At 41.8% G+C, this 12,337-nt stretch overlaps 4 protein-coding genes across 4 annotated transcripts; 2 read left to right on the forward strand and 2 right to left on the reverse strand.

Annotated features, from left to right (window-relative positions):
- Positions 1 to 668: 668 nt before the first annotated feature.
- On the forward strand, positions 669 to 2,037 carry BDB00DRAFT_928364 (uncharacterized protein). The gene is made up of 3 exons (XM_053128921.1): positions 669 to 916; positions 1,006 to 1,880; positions 1,976 to 2,037. Exons 1-2 carry the CDS (start codon positions 755 to 757, stop codon positions 1,864 to 1,866), a joined length of 1,023 nt encoding a protein of 340 aa, XP_052980514.1. The 5' UTR covers positions 669 to 754; the 3' UTR covers positions 1,867 to 1,880; positions 1,976 to 2,037.
- Positions 2,038 to 4,296: 2,259 nt separating this feature from the next.
- Positions 4,297 to 5,162, reverse strand: BDB00DRAFT_871576 (uncharacterized protein; the record flags this gene model as incomplete). The annotated part of the gene is made up of 4 exons (XM_053126845.1): positions 4,297 to 4,434; positions 4,545 to 4,633; positions 4,714 to 4,829; positions 5,050 to 5,162. The coding sequence occupies 4 exons, from the start codon at positions 5,160 to 5,162 to the stop codon at positions 4,297 to 4,299; spliced, it is 456 nt and encodes a 151-aa protein (XP_052980515.1).
- A 3,381-nt stretch (positions 5,163 to 8,543) lies between these two features.
- Positions 8,544 to 9,643, forward strand: BDB00DRAFT_762115 (lactate dehydrogenase B; the record flags this gene model as incomplete). The annotated part of the gene is made up of 3 exons (XM_053119318.1): positions 8,544 to 8,819; positions 8,906 to 9,118; positions 9,215 to 9,643. 3 exons carry the CDS (start codon positions 8,544 to 8,546, stop codon positions 9,641 to 9,643), a joined length of 918 nt encoding a protein of 305 aa, XP_052980516.1.
- BDB00DRAFT_318327 (Alpha/beta hydrolase fold-3) lies at positions 9,634 to 11,134 on the reverse strand. Its single transcript, XM_053116914.1, has 3 exons — positions 10,865 to 11,134; positions 10,591 to 10,791; positions 9,634 to 10,450 (listed from the first exon to the last, which is right to left on the reverse strand). The coding sequence occupies exons 2-3, from the start codon at positions 10,772 to 10,774 to the stop codon at positions 9,915 to 9,917; spliced, it is 720 nt and encodes a 239-aa protein (XP_052980517.1). The 5' UTR covers positions 10,775 to 10,791; positions 10,865 to 11,134; the 3' UTR covers positions 9,634 to 9,914.
- Positions 11,135 to 12,337: the final 1,203 nt, after the last annotated feature.

The following is a 12,337-nucleotide window of genomic DNA, read 5'->3' on the forward strand; positions in this document are numbered from 1 at the left end:
AAGCGACAGTGTACAATTAAAAACAGACAACAATAACCGGAACGGCGCGTTTCGTCCTATGACAAAGTTAATATTTCAAGAAGCCTCAGGTACATACGAAGCTTATACTTTACAGTGAGGCAACCACCATTTTAATATGTTCATACAAACTGTCTTTAAGACTTGGACGCAAAACGCTGTGTTTACCATACCGTTCTGCTTCTAAATTTATTGCTCTCGTTATCAAACATTTGCGAGGATGGTGAAGGACAAGGTTTATTTTCTCTACTACATAACACCCGATTCTATACGATTTGTACAAACTACATTCCCTTAGATACTTTTCTCTCGTCTCTTAGTTTTAGACCTGTCACTATGGAGAGCATAAGTTTCTTGTAGTGGAAGGTGTAGATTAAGAGAAGACACTGCAATGGAGCTAGAATTGGTGTCTCCGAAAGAAAACGTGGTTTATTTATGTTGTACGCGCTGCCTGGCGCCAAATGGCTCTTATAACTTGCTGACAACTCGTTTCTTAGAGGACTCGCTAAAGTGGTACTACCAGCTCAACATGAATAGGAGCACGTTTTAGTCATTCTATTGGCTAATCCATCCTCTCTGACATCACTCCTGTTTGGATAAGAAATCAGTTTCATATTTAAGCCGTCCATCTCTTTCTTTTTGTGACACCACCATTCTTTCTCTAACATAACTTCTTTAGCCATATCACTCTTGAGTCTTTCCAGCGCTACACTTATCACGCTAATTTCCAGAAATTATGTTAACAACAAAGTCATGGATCAAAAGTGACAAGCGTATCGTGATCGAAACCAGACAGAAGCAGCCACGTTTGTCCTGGGATGAAATCGCCAAGTTGACCAGTGAGCCACACTCGGCGCAAGAATGCCGAAGAGTTTATGAAGAGCATCAAATGAAAACGGCAAGCCATCATTGATATCATTTATATTGATTGCGGTATAAATGTTGTCAGGCAAATTCAACTAATATGTCATATCGTGAACACTATAGCGCAAGAGCTCGTCTTCTGAGCCTGAAGAAGATGATGCTGGTAAAAGAGAGCAGCCAGAAGTAGCATCGTTTCCTGCCTATCGAGTACCCATACGCACCGTCAAGTTTTGGACAAAGCAGGAGGAACACGATTTAACAAAATACCGTGAGACGCAAAAAATGACATTCAACTCCGTGGCTATGGAGATGAATCGCACCGTCGCTTCCGTCAAGAGCAAGTACTACCGACTGAAAGAGAAACAACGTCTACAATCACAACAAGATGAAGACGAGAGCCCCGAATTGTTGTCAACAGAAAAAATAGCAGCAGCAGCACGCAGCAACAACAACGTGGACGCTGGGTCCGATAATGACGGCCGCGACGACAGTAAAAACATCGAAACGAGCTACCAGACCCGAAAGTCTTGGTCCAAGGAAGAAGAGCAAACACTGGCCCACTATCGCCAACAGGGATTACCGTGGAAAGAAATCGCCCTCAAGATGGACCGCTCTGTTGGCTCATGCACTTCCAAATGGCAGAGTATTATCAAAAAAGAAGCAATGCCAGAACAACAACAGCAGCGGAAACAGCAAGAGCGATCAGCATCCGCGCCGCGTCCGCCACCTACATCTTCAGCGCCATCTGTCACAAGCGCTGATACTACCAAAACCAAGAAAAAGTATACAGATGATACCATCACCGACGCTGCGAACACTCCAGCATCCAACGCCCCAAGTTTGAGAAGACCCTATCAGTCTTGGACAGCAGAAGAAACAGATGCGCTGGTTCGGTACCGTAACAAGAAGCTGCCATGGGAGGAAATTGCTCTCAGATTGGGTCGGAGTGTGGCCTCATGTCAAGCCAAGAATCGGCGTCTTTAAACACTCCAACACCAAGTATGTATTCATTATAAGAAGTAATGTTTTGTTGTCTCTAGTCGGTAGTAATAGTCAATAAGTATAGTAATATTTTCTTCTACTGTTCCCGTAGGAGGAAAAAACTGTCAGGAGTATCCGCAAACAAAAAAAGTTGTCAAGCAACTTCATCTTGCGTCGTTTTAAAAGCAGTGCAAGAGAGTGTACAGTATATCTGACTTTTAAAGTGTTGCCTCGCAAAAGAGATATATAAACACCGGGAATAAGCGACAATATCCATTGCTTTCATGTGTGTCTTTACTCTGAAAACAGTATCATGATGGCAGCATATCAATGTAGCTGCTTCCCTTATGACTGGAAGTGTTTTCGTTATAGGTTGATAAATTATCGTTGAAAATCTGAATGAGAATGCGAAAAAGGTCATCGACTGGTAAAAGAAAATATAATGGCTTAGTGGAAGTAACACATAGTGGTTTTGTTATGTAATTTTTTGCTGGCTCTTCAAGTTTTCTCGCAACCAGATTGGTATCGTGGTATGTTCAGTGGTCGATCATTGCCTGTCAAATTGATCAAACTAGCTAGGCCGAGTACTACAAACATGATCACTCACTCGGAACTGTAAATTGTTAGTGCCGTCCATACACAGTAATCAACTCTCTTTTTTCCTTTACAGAATATATCATGCGCAAACATTCAGCCAGTGAAAGAGTTAGGAAAACGTATTCCGTTCTAAGCAGTAGCCTAAGCAATATACACAACAGATTCAATTGCTGCACGTTATATACACGAAAAGAAAATTGGTTTAATGGGTTTGTGCATTTATTCCTTTGACGACCTCAAAGTGCCTCGCACCCGTTTTTGTAATTGCACTTTATATTTTTAACCAGTTTGAAAAAGGAGAGATTGCTTCATCGATCTTTTACTATAGATATATAATTTTCTGAAAAAAAAAAGTAACGGCGTGGAAACAGATGGAGACTGTAATGCACTGCAAAGGAGGTATGATGGTCATACACAAATATTTTTCGATGTCTGGGGAGCTGCAAGAAGTATGATTGAGGTGGAATTTCCGGTAGTCGGCGCACGATCGAACGCAATTTCCTTTACAAAAAGTAGTCATGTAGCCATTTATTTTACAAGTAAAAAGTTGAACGTATTGCTACGTTACCATCCATCCTGTTCCTTTTCAAATTTAAAGCATTCTTAATAATACTGACAATACCAGTTACATGAAAAAATTCATCGTCAAAATCCTGGGCACAAGCTGTCTACTCCACCGAATCAAGACTCAATATCGGAAACAGTGGCTATCAAATACGTTTTCATCAAACTAGAACAAGAACAATCACCACTATTCGGCTTCGAAAAAAGAAAATGTCATGTGCGGTTGCCAAGGAGATGCTCAAAAAACGAATCCGAGCCAATACTTATCTTCATGGATCTTTTGGATCAAGATCTTCGGTTGGGAATATTAGTTATCTGAAGGAGTATTGGATATCACTGATACTTCCGCTTCCGGTGCTGTTCACCCCTGACAACAATCTGCAAACGAACAGCTACTATTGACCACTGAGCACCGCCCACATCATCTTCCGCCGAGTCCCTCAGCATTTCGACTGTTTTCATCCAGAACATCAGCACCATCATCTACAACCGACTAGCGCTTCTTTACCCGCTGTTCTTATGACTGCTCCTTCCTGTGTTATTTTGTTCATTAGCCCTCATTATCTTCCCGCACTTTGTTCTTACACTAACTTAGGAGTTACCAATGCTGGTACGTATTCACCTGAATGCTGTGTAGCTTTTTGTCTTACTTGTGTCTCGACTACTACCGGGAAATGACCAGATAGTGGTCTGGCCATGTGAATCGTTCAAATTACGTTTATGCTTCTCAAGAGACACTGTACAATATTCCAAATCGTAATTTACTACACGACGCGAACTAAACTCGATATGTACTGCAAGTGTCTTCTAACAGAACCGAGCTGTTGACCTTCTGCTTACTAGGCAGGCATTCAGCTAACAGAGACAAGAAGGCGGATCGGCAGGCCGATCCGTATACTACTACGAGTGGCACATAGTGCACTCATTACATACACACACACAGCTTTCTCCTCATTACAACACAATATCATATACTGTAAGCTTAAGAAGAATGGGGCGGATATGAAATAACAGAGTCTGAATTTTATGTATGTTGCTCTTGCTGATTGGTGTTGTATACAAAGAAAAGATTAAAGCTATAAGTATAATTCTACAGTAGTTTCGGTTTTTTGTTTCTTTGATTGATTGATAGATCTTCTGGCGTTTCTAATTGGACGTGTGTGTGTGTGTGTGTGTGGAGAATTGATTAGTAAAGTCCTAAAAGTATATGCAAAGAAAAGGGGATCTAAAAAGAAGGCTATGGTTTCCTATTTTAGTACTGCTATGATAGTACTACTGCGTCATGAAAAAGATGGCGATAAGTGCGTGGATGCTGGTAATAGTGATTACGCCTACGGGTACAGCTGGTGGTGTAGGTACTTCTCGGAAAATAATGTGAGTGCGTTTGGCTTCTGGAGATGGCATGGGTGCCTTTGATGAATAATGAAAGCCGCAAAACAGCACGGTTTGTGAGAGAGAGAGAAAGAGAAGATTTGCTGTTGGAAGATGTATTAGATTGAATAAAACAGACGGATACATACCAAGAAGCTGACTTCGAGATCCTTCTCGTCCACCAGGCCCCATCTGCTATCTTCTTCTTCGACCGCAAGTCGGTAGTTTTCGGCTACACCTGGAAGCAAACCCATGCTGAGGGATCTCTTAAAATGTCATAGTGCTCTCGTTGCTGTTGTTGGCTTTGCAAAAAAATACCGCGAATGAAGCGTTCGGCCTTTTCGCATTCTGTAAGCGTATGATGTCTTGAAATGTGTAAAGTCGATAACCCGGACACGGAAGAGTGGACGACGTCGCGAATGGTGGTGCTGTTGCTGTTATTCGTTAAAACTTGTTACCGCTGCCGGCAGTTGTGCTGATGTTGTGTTCCAAAAGAGCTCATAGGCCATGGTGTAGATGGAGATAGTGTTCACGAACATTGAGCTAAGAGACCAACATCCTTTGGTTGGTCGCTCGTCACGCGCTTCTTCTTGTTCTTGTTGGTTGGTTGCACCTCCTCTTTGTTCTTGTTCTTCCTGTGCTACCTCGTCCTACTGGTACGGGTCATAGCAGGGACCGAAAATTTGTCGCTTCATGGTGCCAAAGATGCCGAGCAGCCCCATCAGACTACTAGGCGGACAAGGTCGTGCTTCGACCGCTGTCGCCATGGTTGTCGTATCACTATCACTAGTCGCTTGCTGTTGGTTCTGAGCCTTGCTGCCGGTGGTCACGAAAGCCTTGCCCAGGAGATATTTTCACATTGTTTGTACTGGTAATTTTTTTTTACAAGAAGTTGTATACAAAGAGATATATGGTTACAAGTGTGCGTAATGTGTTGCTCTTTTTCTGAAAAGCACTGTTTGGGTATTGCGATCAACAGTTAGCAGTAGAGTAAAACAAGGGTTGAAAGTGGAAGATGAAGGAAAGAGAGATGAGAAGATCGAGGGAAGACGCACAGCTTTGATTGATTTTTATAATGTGACAGAGACACTGAAGTGCATTTCACAGCTTTGATTCATGAAAAAGGTCCTCTCTCGTTTTGGGTCTGTATTCTCTCCATACACACGATCATCATTCTCCAAACAGCAGCAAACCCATACAGTGCCCTTTCTCCTGCTGATTAAACGCTTTCCTTCCACAGTCTCTTCACTACTGCCTTCTTTAGTGTACATACGCTTTCAATACGACTTCTTATTCGCTCTATGTTCTCTTGGGCTGTATTTGTAGTAGTAGCAGTTATACCCACCTGTTTCCTTGGTTCAGACGTGTAAGCATCCCGACTTGAAAATAATAAGCAAACATTCCGAAGCCGTAACCTGCTAAGCACAGCCTCCTCAACGGGCTCGTGGGACCGTGAATACACTACATCATTGTTGTGTTCTTGTTGCTGTTTGTCACAATAGCACTTACTCTATCACCCACCATATGACCTGAATGTTATGTCGGTAGTCGTATATCACCCATTATGAGTCTTACCTAGTTATTGTTTTGTATGAGTAATGTCAAGACACATCGCAGAAGCTTTCATAGCGTCATACAGATGTAAATCTTTCACTCTATCATCCACAATATGACTTGAATGCTATGCCGCTAGTCGTATATCAGTCATCATGAGTTTTGCCTGGTTATCGTTTTGAAAGATTGATGTCAAGACACATCGCAGAAGCTTTCAAAGCGTCATATCATACGTCTACTATCGTAATTCAATTCTCTCCTTGCTTCTAGCTTAAATCATCTCGCTCTCTCCCGCTCGTTCTGCGATTACCTTAATCATTCCTCTGCAATTTTTTTATTCATTTTCTCACTGGTTTCTCATTGTCTTACTACCCCTCTCTGTAACATTACCATTCAAGCATCGACAATTCCGTACCGCAAGGAAGCGACCGTATGCCTTACATATGGCGCTGGTCAATCCATCCTATTTAGAAATGAGTAATAGCTAGACAGTAAACCTCACAATAGCTATGAAATTGGTGAAGAGATTGAAAGGAGATTATATATCAGCTCTCAATCTACAGTATTAGTGGTACATTATATGGAATATTTGCAGTTAAATAAGTTATTATATTTGGCTGAAACGTTTTATATCAACAACAAGAAGCTTAAAGAGCTTATGTATATTGAAAAGAAGAATCAGAATTTATTTTGATTATGTAACACAATAGTGTTTTTGAGTCAAGCTTACTGTATAAATATAAGTAACCTGGCAATCAATGGTTAATCAGGTACGTTTATAGGGGCTGATCTTGATGGAGGAAGAGCGGATGAGAGCGTGTGAATGAACATGGGCTGAATAAAAAATTATATAAGATTTATTGAAAAAATAATGGATAGAGCAGTAAAATCAGATCAGGGAAAGAGAGAGAGCAAGAGAACGCTTTGATGGGGATTGAGAAGGCTGTAATAACACATGAATGAATTCCTTATTATGGCATAAAATGAGAGTTAACAAAGACTTTCACCAGATCTACATACAGTAGCAAAGCATGCTTTTAAAAATAAGCGGTGTGACGATCACAGCGAAACAAAAAGTTAATCGAGCCAGATAATAAGAGACAGAACTTATGTCGATGATGATTATGGCCTTGCATCTGTAGTATCATAAATACTGTGCTTTCTGGTTCGGTTGGTTAGTAGCGATGAAAAAACCCTAGCATTATTATATGTACATAAGGTTGTTATAATTGGTTTATTTTGCCAGAAGGATTCCAGTCATTCCACCGCAGATAATCTACGTTGCATGCTTTCCACATCGCTTTCTTTGATAATAGTTTTGTGCTTGCCGTCTATAAGAGTCTTGTTTGATCGTTTCTTATATACATGCACAAATTAGAAACCGTTTCACTTGCGACTTGCGCACAGCTGTCGTGTTCTCCGAGTAGCAGGGTCTTATACAAATCAGCTTGTCAGTTCACGCGTCCCACTCATAGTATAGCTGTTCTTCAGGTGAATCAAATGTATTTCCTTTAATTACCCTTTATGAACAGCAATATACACTTACTCTACGAAATTAGATTAAGCGTTGATGTGTGATGAGTACATGGTACAGTTTCTCAAGTGTAGAAAGGGAAAGAGTGAGAAAGAGCGAAAATATGAAGTGGCGGCTGGATTCCAGTGCCCGCTGCTGCTAATCTGTAATATGGATATTCTAACTTATTGGAGAAAAGGCGACATTAGTTAATTTCTTTTGCCGCAAAAAAAATGCGATGTCGTCTCGCGACGCAAATCTGGTTCGATTGCGAATGTAGTATAAAGAAACTTTACTGGTGGTGCAGCTTCTCCCGTTATGTAAATACCACAATAGCAGATGATGACTAGAAGCAGCGCAGCATGTTTGACCGGTTGAACGGGTAGAGAAACATTGCGACAAGAGCACAAGAATGTACTTATCATTAATAATTATTGCGATCCACTTACATTGAGTATCTGCATCCGTTGAGGTGTTAGCAAAGAAAAAAAGTGATCCGATGGCTACTACTACTACAGCTCTTATCTATAATATGAGGTGCCCAGGTAAAGTGAACTAATCCTTATATGTTAGCTCCCATATTCGTTTACGCTCCACCTTTGGATTTTGCCATGTGTGCGTTTCTATGTGGATCATGACAGTAATCGCAGCAAAGAGCATGGATACTATTTATTATGGCACCATACACAAGTTGCGATAACCACCTTACTCGCGCATTTAGGTCTGAAAGTACCGGATTAGGGCCCGCTCAGACAGTTACACAACCACTGTAGTAGCGGTAATTACGTAAATCAAAGACCCTTGCATAAACTTGAGCTCTTTTCTTTTGTCTCATCGCGTCGTTTCTTTTTCTTTTATTACTTGCTCGTGTATTCTTATCCACCTCTAAACAACTATATTACATATTATGCTCTCGTCATTACTGAGAACGGCCTTACCAAGGTGCACACGTCCTTTGACGACGCTTCATAATAGCAGTAGCAGCAGGATACCGTCGTTATTAGCACCGCGCCTCACTGCCATTATTACACCATCATCACCCTCACCAGCACAAAATCCTCGTCATTACACAACCAATACGATGCGCTGTACTTCATCCAAACAAGTAGCGATTGTTGGCACTGGTGCCGTTGGATCAACCATTGCCTTGTGCACCATGATGAAAAATGTAGCATCTGAACTTTTACTCGTCGATAGTGCAAGGGATTTTGCACGGGGTCAAAGCATGGATTTAAACGACGCAAATATCGTCAACAGCACCAAAATTCGTGACGGAACACTCAAAGAAGCAGGCCAAGCCGAAGTGATCGTGATTACTGCCGGTGCCAAGCAAGGACCCGGGGAGTCCCGACAACAGGTATTGTGTTCCCAGTCTAATCCCGGGTTCGTCCAATTTTAGGGATTTATTTTTATGCCACTAACATCGCATTATTGAACCCGTAGCTCGTTGACCGAAATTACGACGTTTTGAAAGAAGTGATTGGTGGCATGCAGCCAATCCGACGAGATGCTATCATGATGTTGGTGTCGAACCCTGTGGACGTGTTGACTTCAATTGCTCAAAATTTATCAGGTTTGCCGCGCAAACAAGTGTTTGGCTCAGGCACTTTTTTGGACACGTCTCGGTTGACGGTATATCTGTCTGATTTGCTCAATGTAAGCATACACAAGTGAAGATATATAGAGAGATGGTTTTGAGGGTGCTGATATAATTATCACAAGCGATTCACCATTTAACGCATGATATAACAGGTCTCTGCAACATGCGTCCACGCCTATGTGTTGGGAGAGCATGGTGATAGCCAATTCATTGCATGGGACGCAGCTTCTATAGCTGGGCGACCTTTACTCTCGTTCCCAGAGATTAAAAATGTCGACAAGGAAAAGGTTCGGTTGACCATTTCAAACAAGGCAATGGACATCATCCAGCACAAGGGTTCAACTTACTATGGCATCGGTGCATGTGGCGCTTCCCTATGCGAATCGATATTGCGGAATTCGTTGGATGTTCGGCCACTCTCTGTCTATGTGGATGAAGTGGACACAGTTATTTCAGTGCCTGCAAAACTAGGTGCTGCCGGAATTGAACAAATCATGCCGATACCCTTGGCGCCAAACGAGCAAAAGCAGTTTTTGGAAAGTGCAGCGACATTGAAAGCTATCGGACAAAGATATAGCTAAAAAACCCCCGAAGCCCGTTTTTTCCACCTGGAATTACTTACCTCCTTTTTTCTCGTGTACATGAGCCAATAATCATCACCTTTATTTTTGCTTGCGTATTGCGAATGTTTTGGAGTGCCGGTTCATTTAGAAACGAGTGTGAAGAGGATGAGGGATATGGTGTTGAATGGATAAAGGAAAAGAAAAAGTAGGTCTGCTATTGAATGTGTATACACAACTATGATATAGTAGTCGATATAAGAAAACTGAGTAGCTATAACTATTAAAAACGTCAATGTCCACCGGTGCTTGCACACCAATCGACAAACTTTGTTAGATCCTGTCGCCATATCTCTTTGCTACGACAAACATGCGGCTCGACAATATGAATATGACCAGTCTTTGGGCGCGACACGACTGTGACAGACACATGATGTTGCTTCTCCAACTTGTCGATGAAAGCTGCGATCTGAGGCTCAAACAGCTCACCGCCACCATACGAAACAAAGGTCGGACAGAAATCATCAAAGTCGCCATGCAACGGCGATATAAACGGCTGCCGAATGAATGCCTCGCGATAGCTCGCTTCCATGGAATCATAACGAGGAACGTAGTTTTGCCGATAATAGTCTATTTGTGAGATCCGCACATAGTCGCAGTAATATTTCTCGGTCCTTTGTGGCAAATCCATCGTAACCCACGGTGAAATTAATGCACATCCTGCTGGCAATGGGATAGGTGGTATAGTTGCCAATACAGGGTCAGACCGCTGATCACGGATTCTCAGTAGGACCGTAGCCGCGAGATTCCCACCCGAACTGTCTCCAGCTAAGAATATGATTTCACGTGTTATAAAAGTAGGTCTTATGAGAAGCGGAAATGACAGGAGGAACCGAAAACAGTTGAAAGCAAACACGCGTGGTTCCATATAGCATAGATCATTACTTCACTAATACCAGAGCACATACCAACTATAATCCGAGATGGACTCAGACCCAGGTCATGCACAAGATATCGATAAGCATTGACACAATTGTCTTGAGCAGTGGGGTAAGTCTCTTCCGGAGAAAGCGAATAATCTACACTCAAAATGCACCCCTTCATTTGATGCTTCGCTTTCAAACATTCAAGCACGTACAGGAAACTTGGCATGTATTCAGTGGAGAAACCTGGTGCATAAATTGTTATTTAATGATAAAACAATGAATTTGTATATGTATATCATATTTACATTCTTCTTACCTAAATGGAATCCACCACCTGGATAATCATTTAGTCACAATTAGCTCTTGACAAAATTATCGTGATCATAAAAACAGAACTATAAAAGAACAATACCGTGGAAATATAGAATGATGATATCCGCCTGCTGTGCAATTTCCTCTGCCCGAGCATGAGCATCTTTATGCTTCTTTATGTTAGGGATGATCCAGTCGGCGCTCCAAGTCTCTCGCTTAACACGTAAAATATGACGTTTGTCTGCGCTGGTAGGTGCTAATAGCAACCGCATCGCTTTCCGCTGAATGGAGAGCGGTAGCTGTAGCCCTGATGCGATAAATTTATATCGCACAGGAATCGGTATGTAAAATATGATCCTTCGGATAAACTGGGCCATTATTGTGCTAACTAGTAGTAAGAGGAGATATCAGTAGAGCGGCATACATGTATAATAGTAAATATTCACCCTTTCCCTCTCTCTCTTCGACGAAAGGGGGGGGGGCTCAAATTCTTACATAGTAGCCGACCATTCTTTGTTCCAAGAAAGACAATTGCCAACGCAATGAGAACAGATTTCAGTTTGGGAACCACGTTCATTAGTACATCTAGCATGGCTGTCAAAAAAGTAAAAGGAAAGAGAGCGAGAGCGAAATAATTAAGCACATGAGGATTTTGGCTCAGTTGCGCTTCGGTGACTGAATTCAACCAGCTCTGTTACTTCGACCTCCATAGCGTTGAAGGTACAGCGCTTCCAGCAAGCAATGTCGCAATCATTCGAAATCAATGTCGCTGGTGAATTATAATTGAATGGGCAACGGAAAGTTGTTGATGAGAACGGTAGCTCCGAACTTATGAAGTGCACTGTGGGAGAGAAAGAATTTAAAGTTGAGACGCTTGCAACTCGCAGTGAGTATTTGAGCGATCTGCCGGTGATACGTCTTTGAGTTGTCCATCCAATGTTGATAAAGCAATCAAAATCGGAAGATGTTCGTATGAGGGACGTAGATACTAAGCGAGACCATGTGCGGTGCACTGTCCGATTAAAGGCTAAATCACTCGATTTGAAGCTTGAAAAAGAATGAGTACATCAGCAGCAGCGAAGCAGCTGGGCATTGATCTTCGGACTGCTTAGAGATGGGTCAAGCAACATAATACGTTCCCTAGCAGCATTTTCGTGAGCTGTGATTAAGTGATTCGTAAGTGTATTTTGGCCGTAAAGAGCATGAGGTGATTGTTGTCAACTTCATTGATGCTAAACAAAAAGAATTCATAGATCAAAGAGATAAGCAATGATTATGTCATGAAACACGTCCGAGAATGTGTGACGCAACCAACATTAGATTGATATATAGAATGTCAACTAGAAGAATAAAAACTGAAGACGAGTGCAATCTTATAATTTACCTGTTCCGTAATTTGGCTACTGTATGCTTCCACTGATCACAAAGAAGTCTGCTCCATAAATTGGCAACCTAGACAAAATCAACAAGCGTAATA

This window comes from Zychaea mexicana (genome assembly GCF_025766255.1).
Source record: "Zychaea mexicana strain RSA 1403 chromosome Unknown BDB00scaffold_29, whole genome shotgun sequence".
NCBI lineage: Eukaryota > Fungi > Mucoromycota > Mucoromycetes > Mucorales > Lichtheimiaceae > Zychaea > Zychaea mexicana.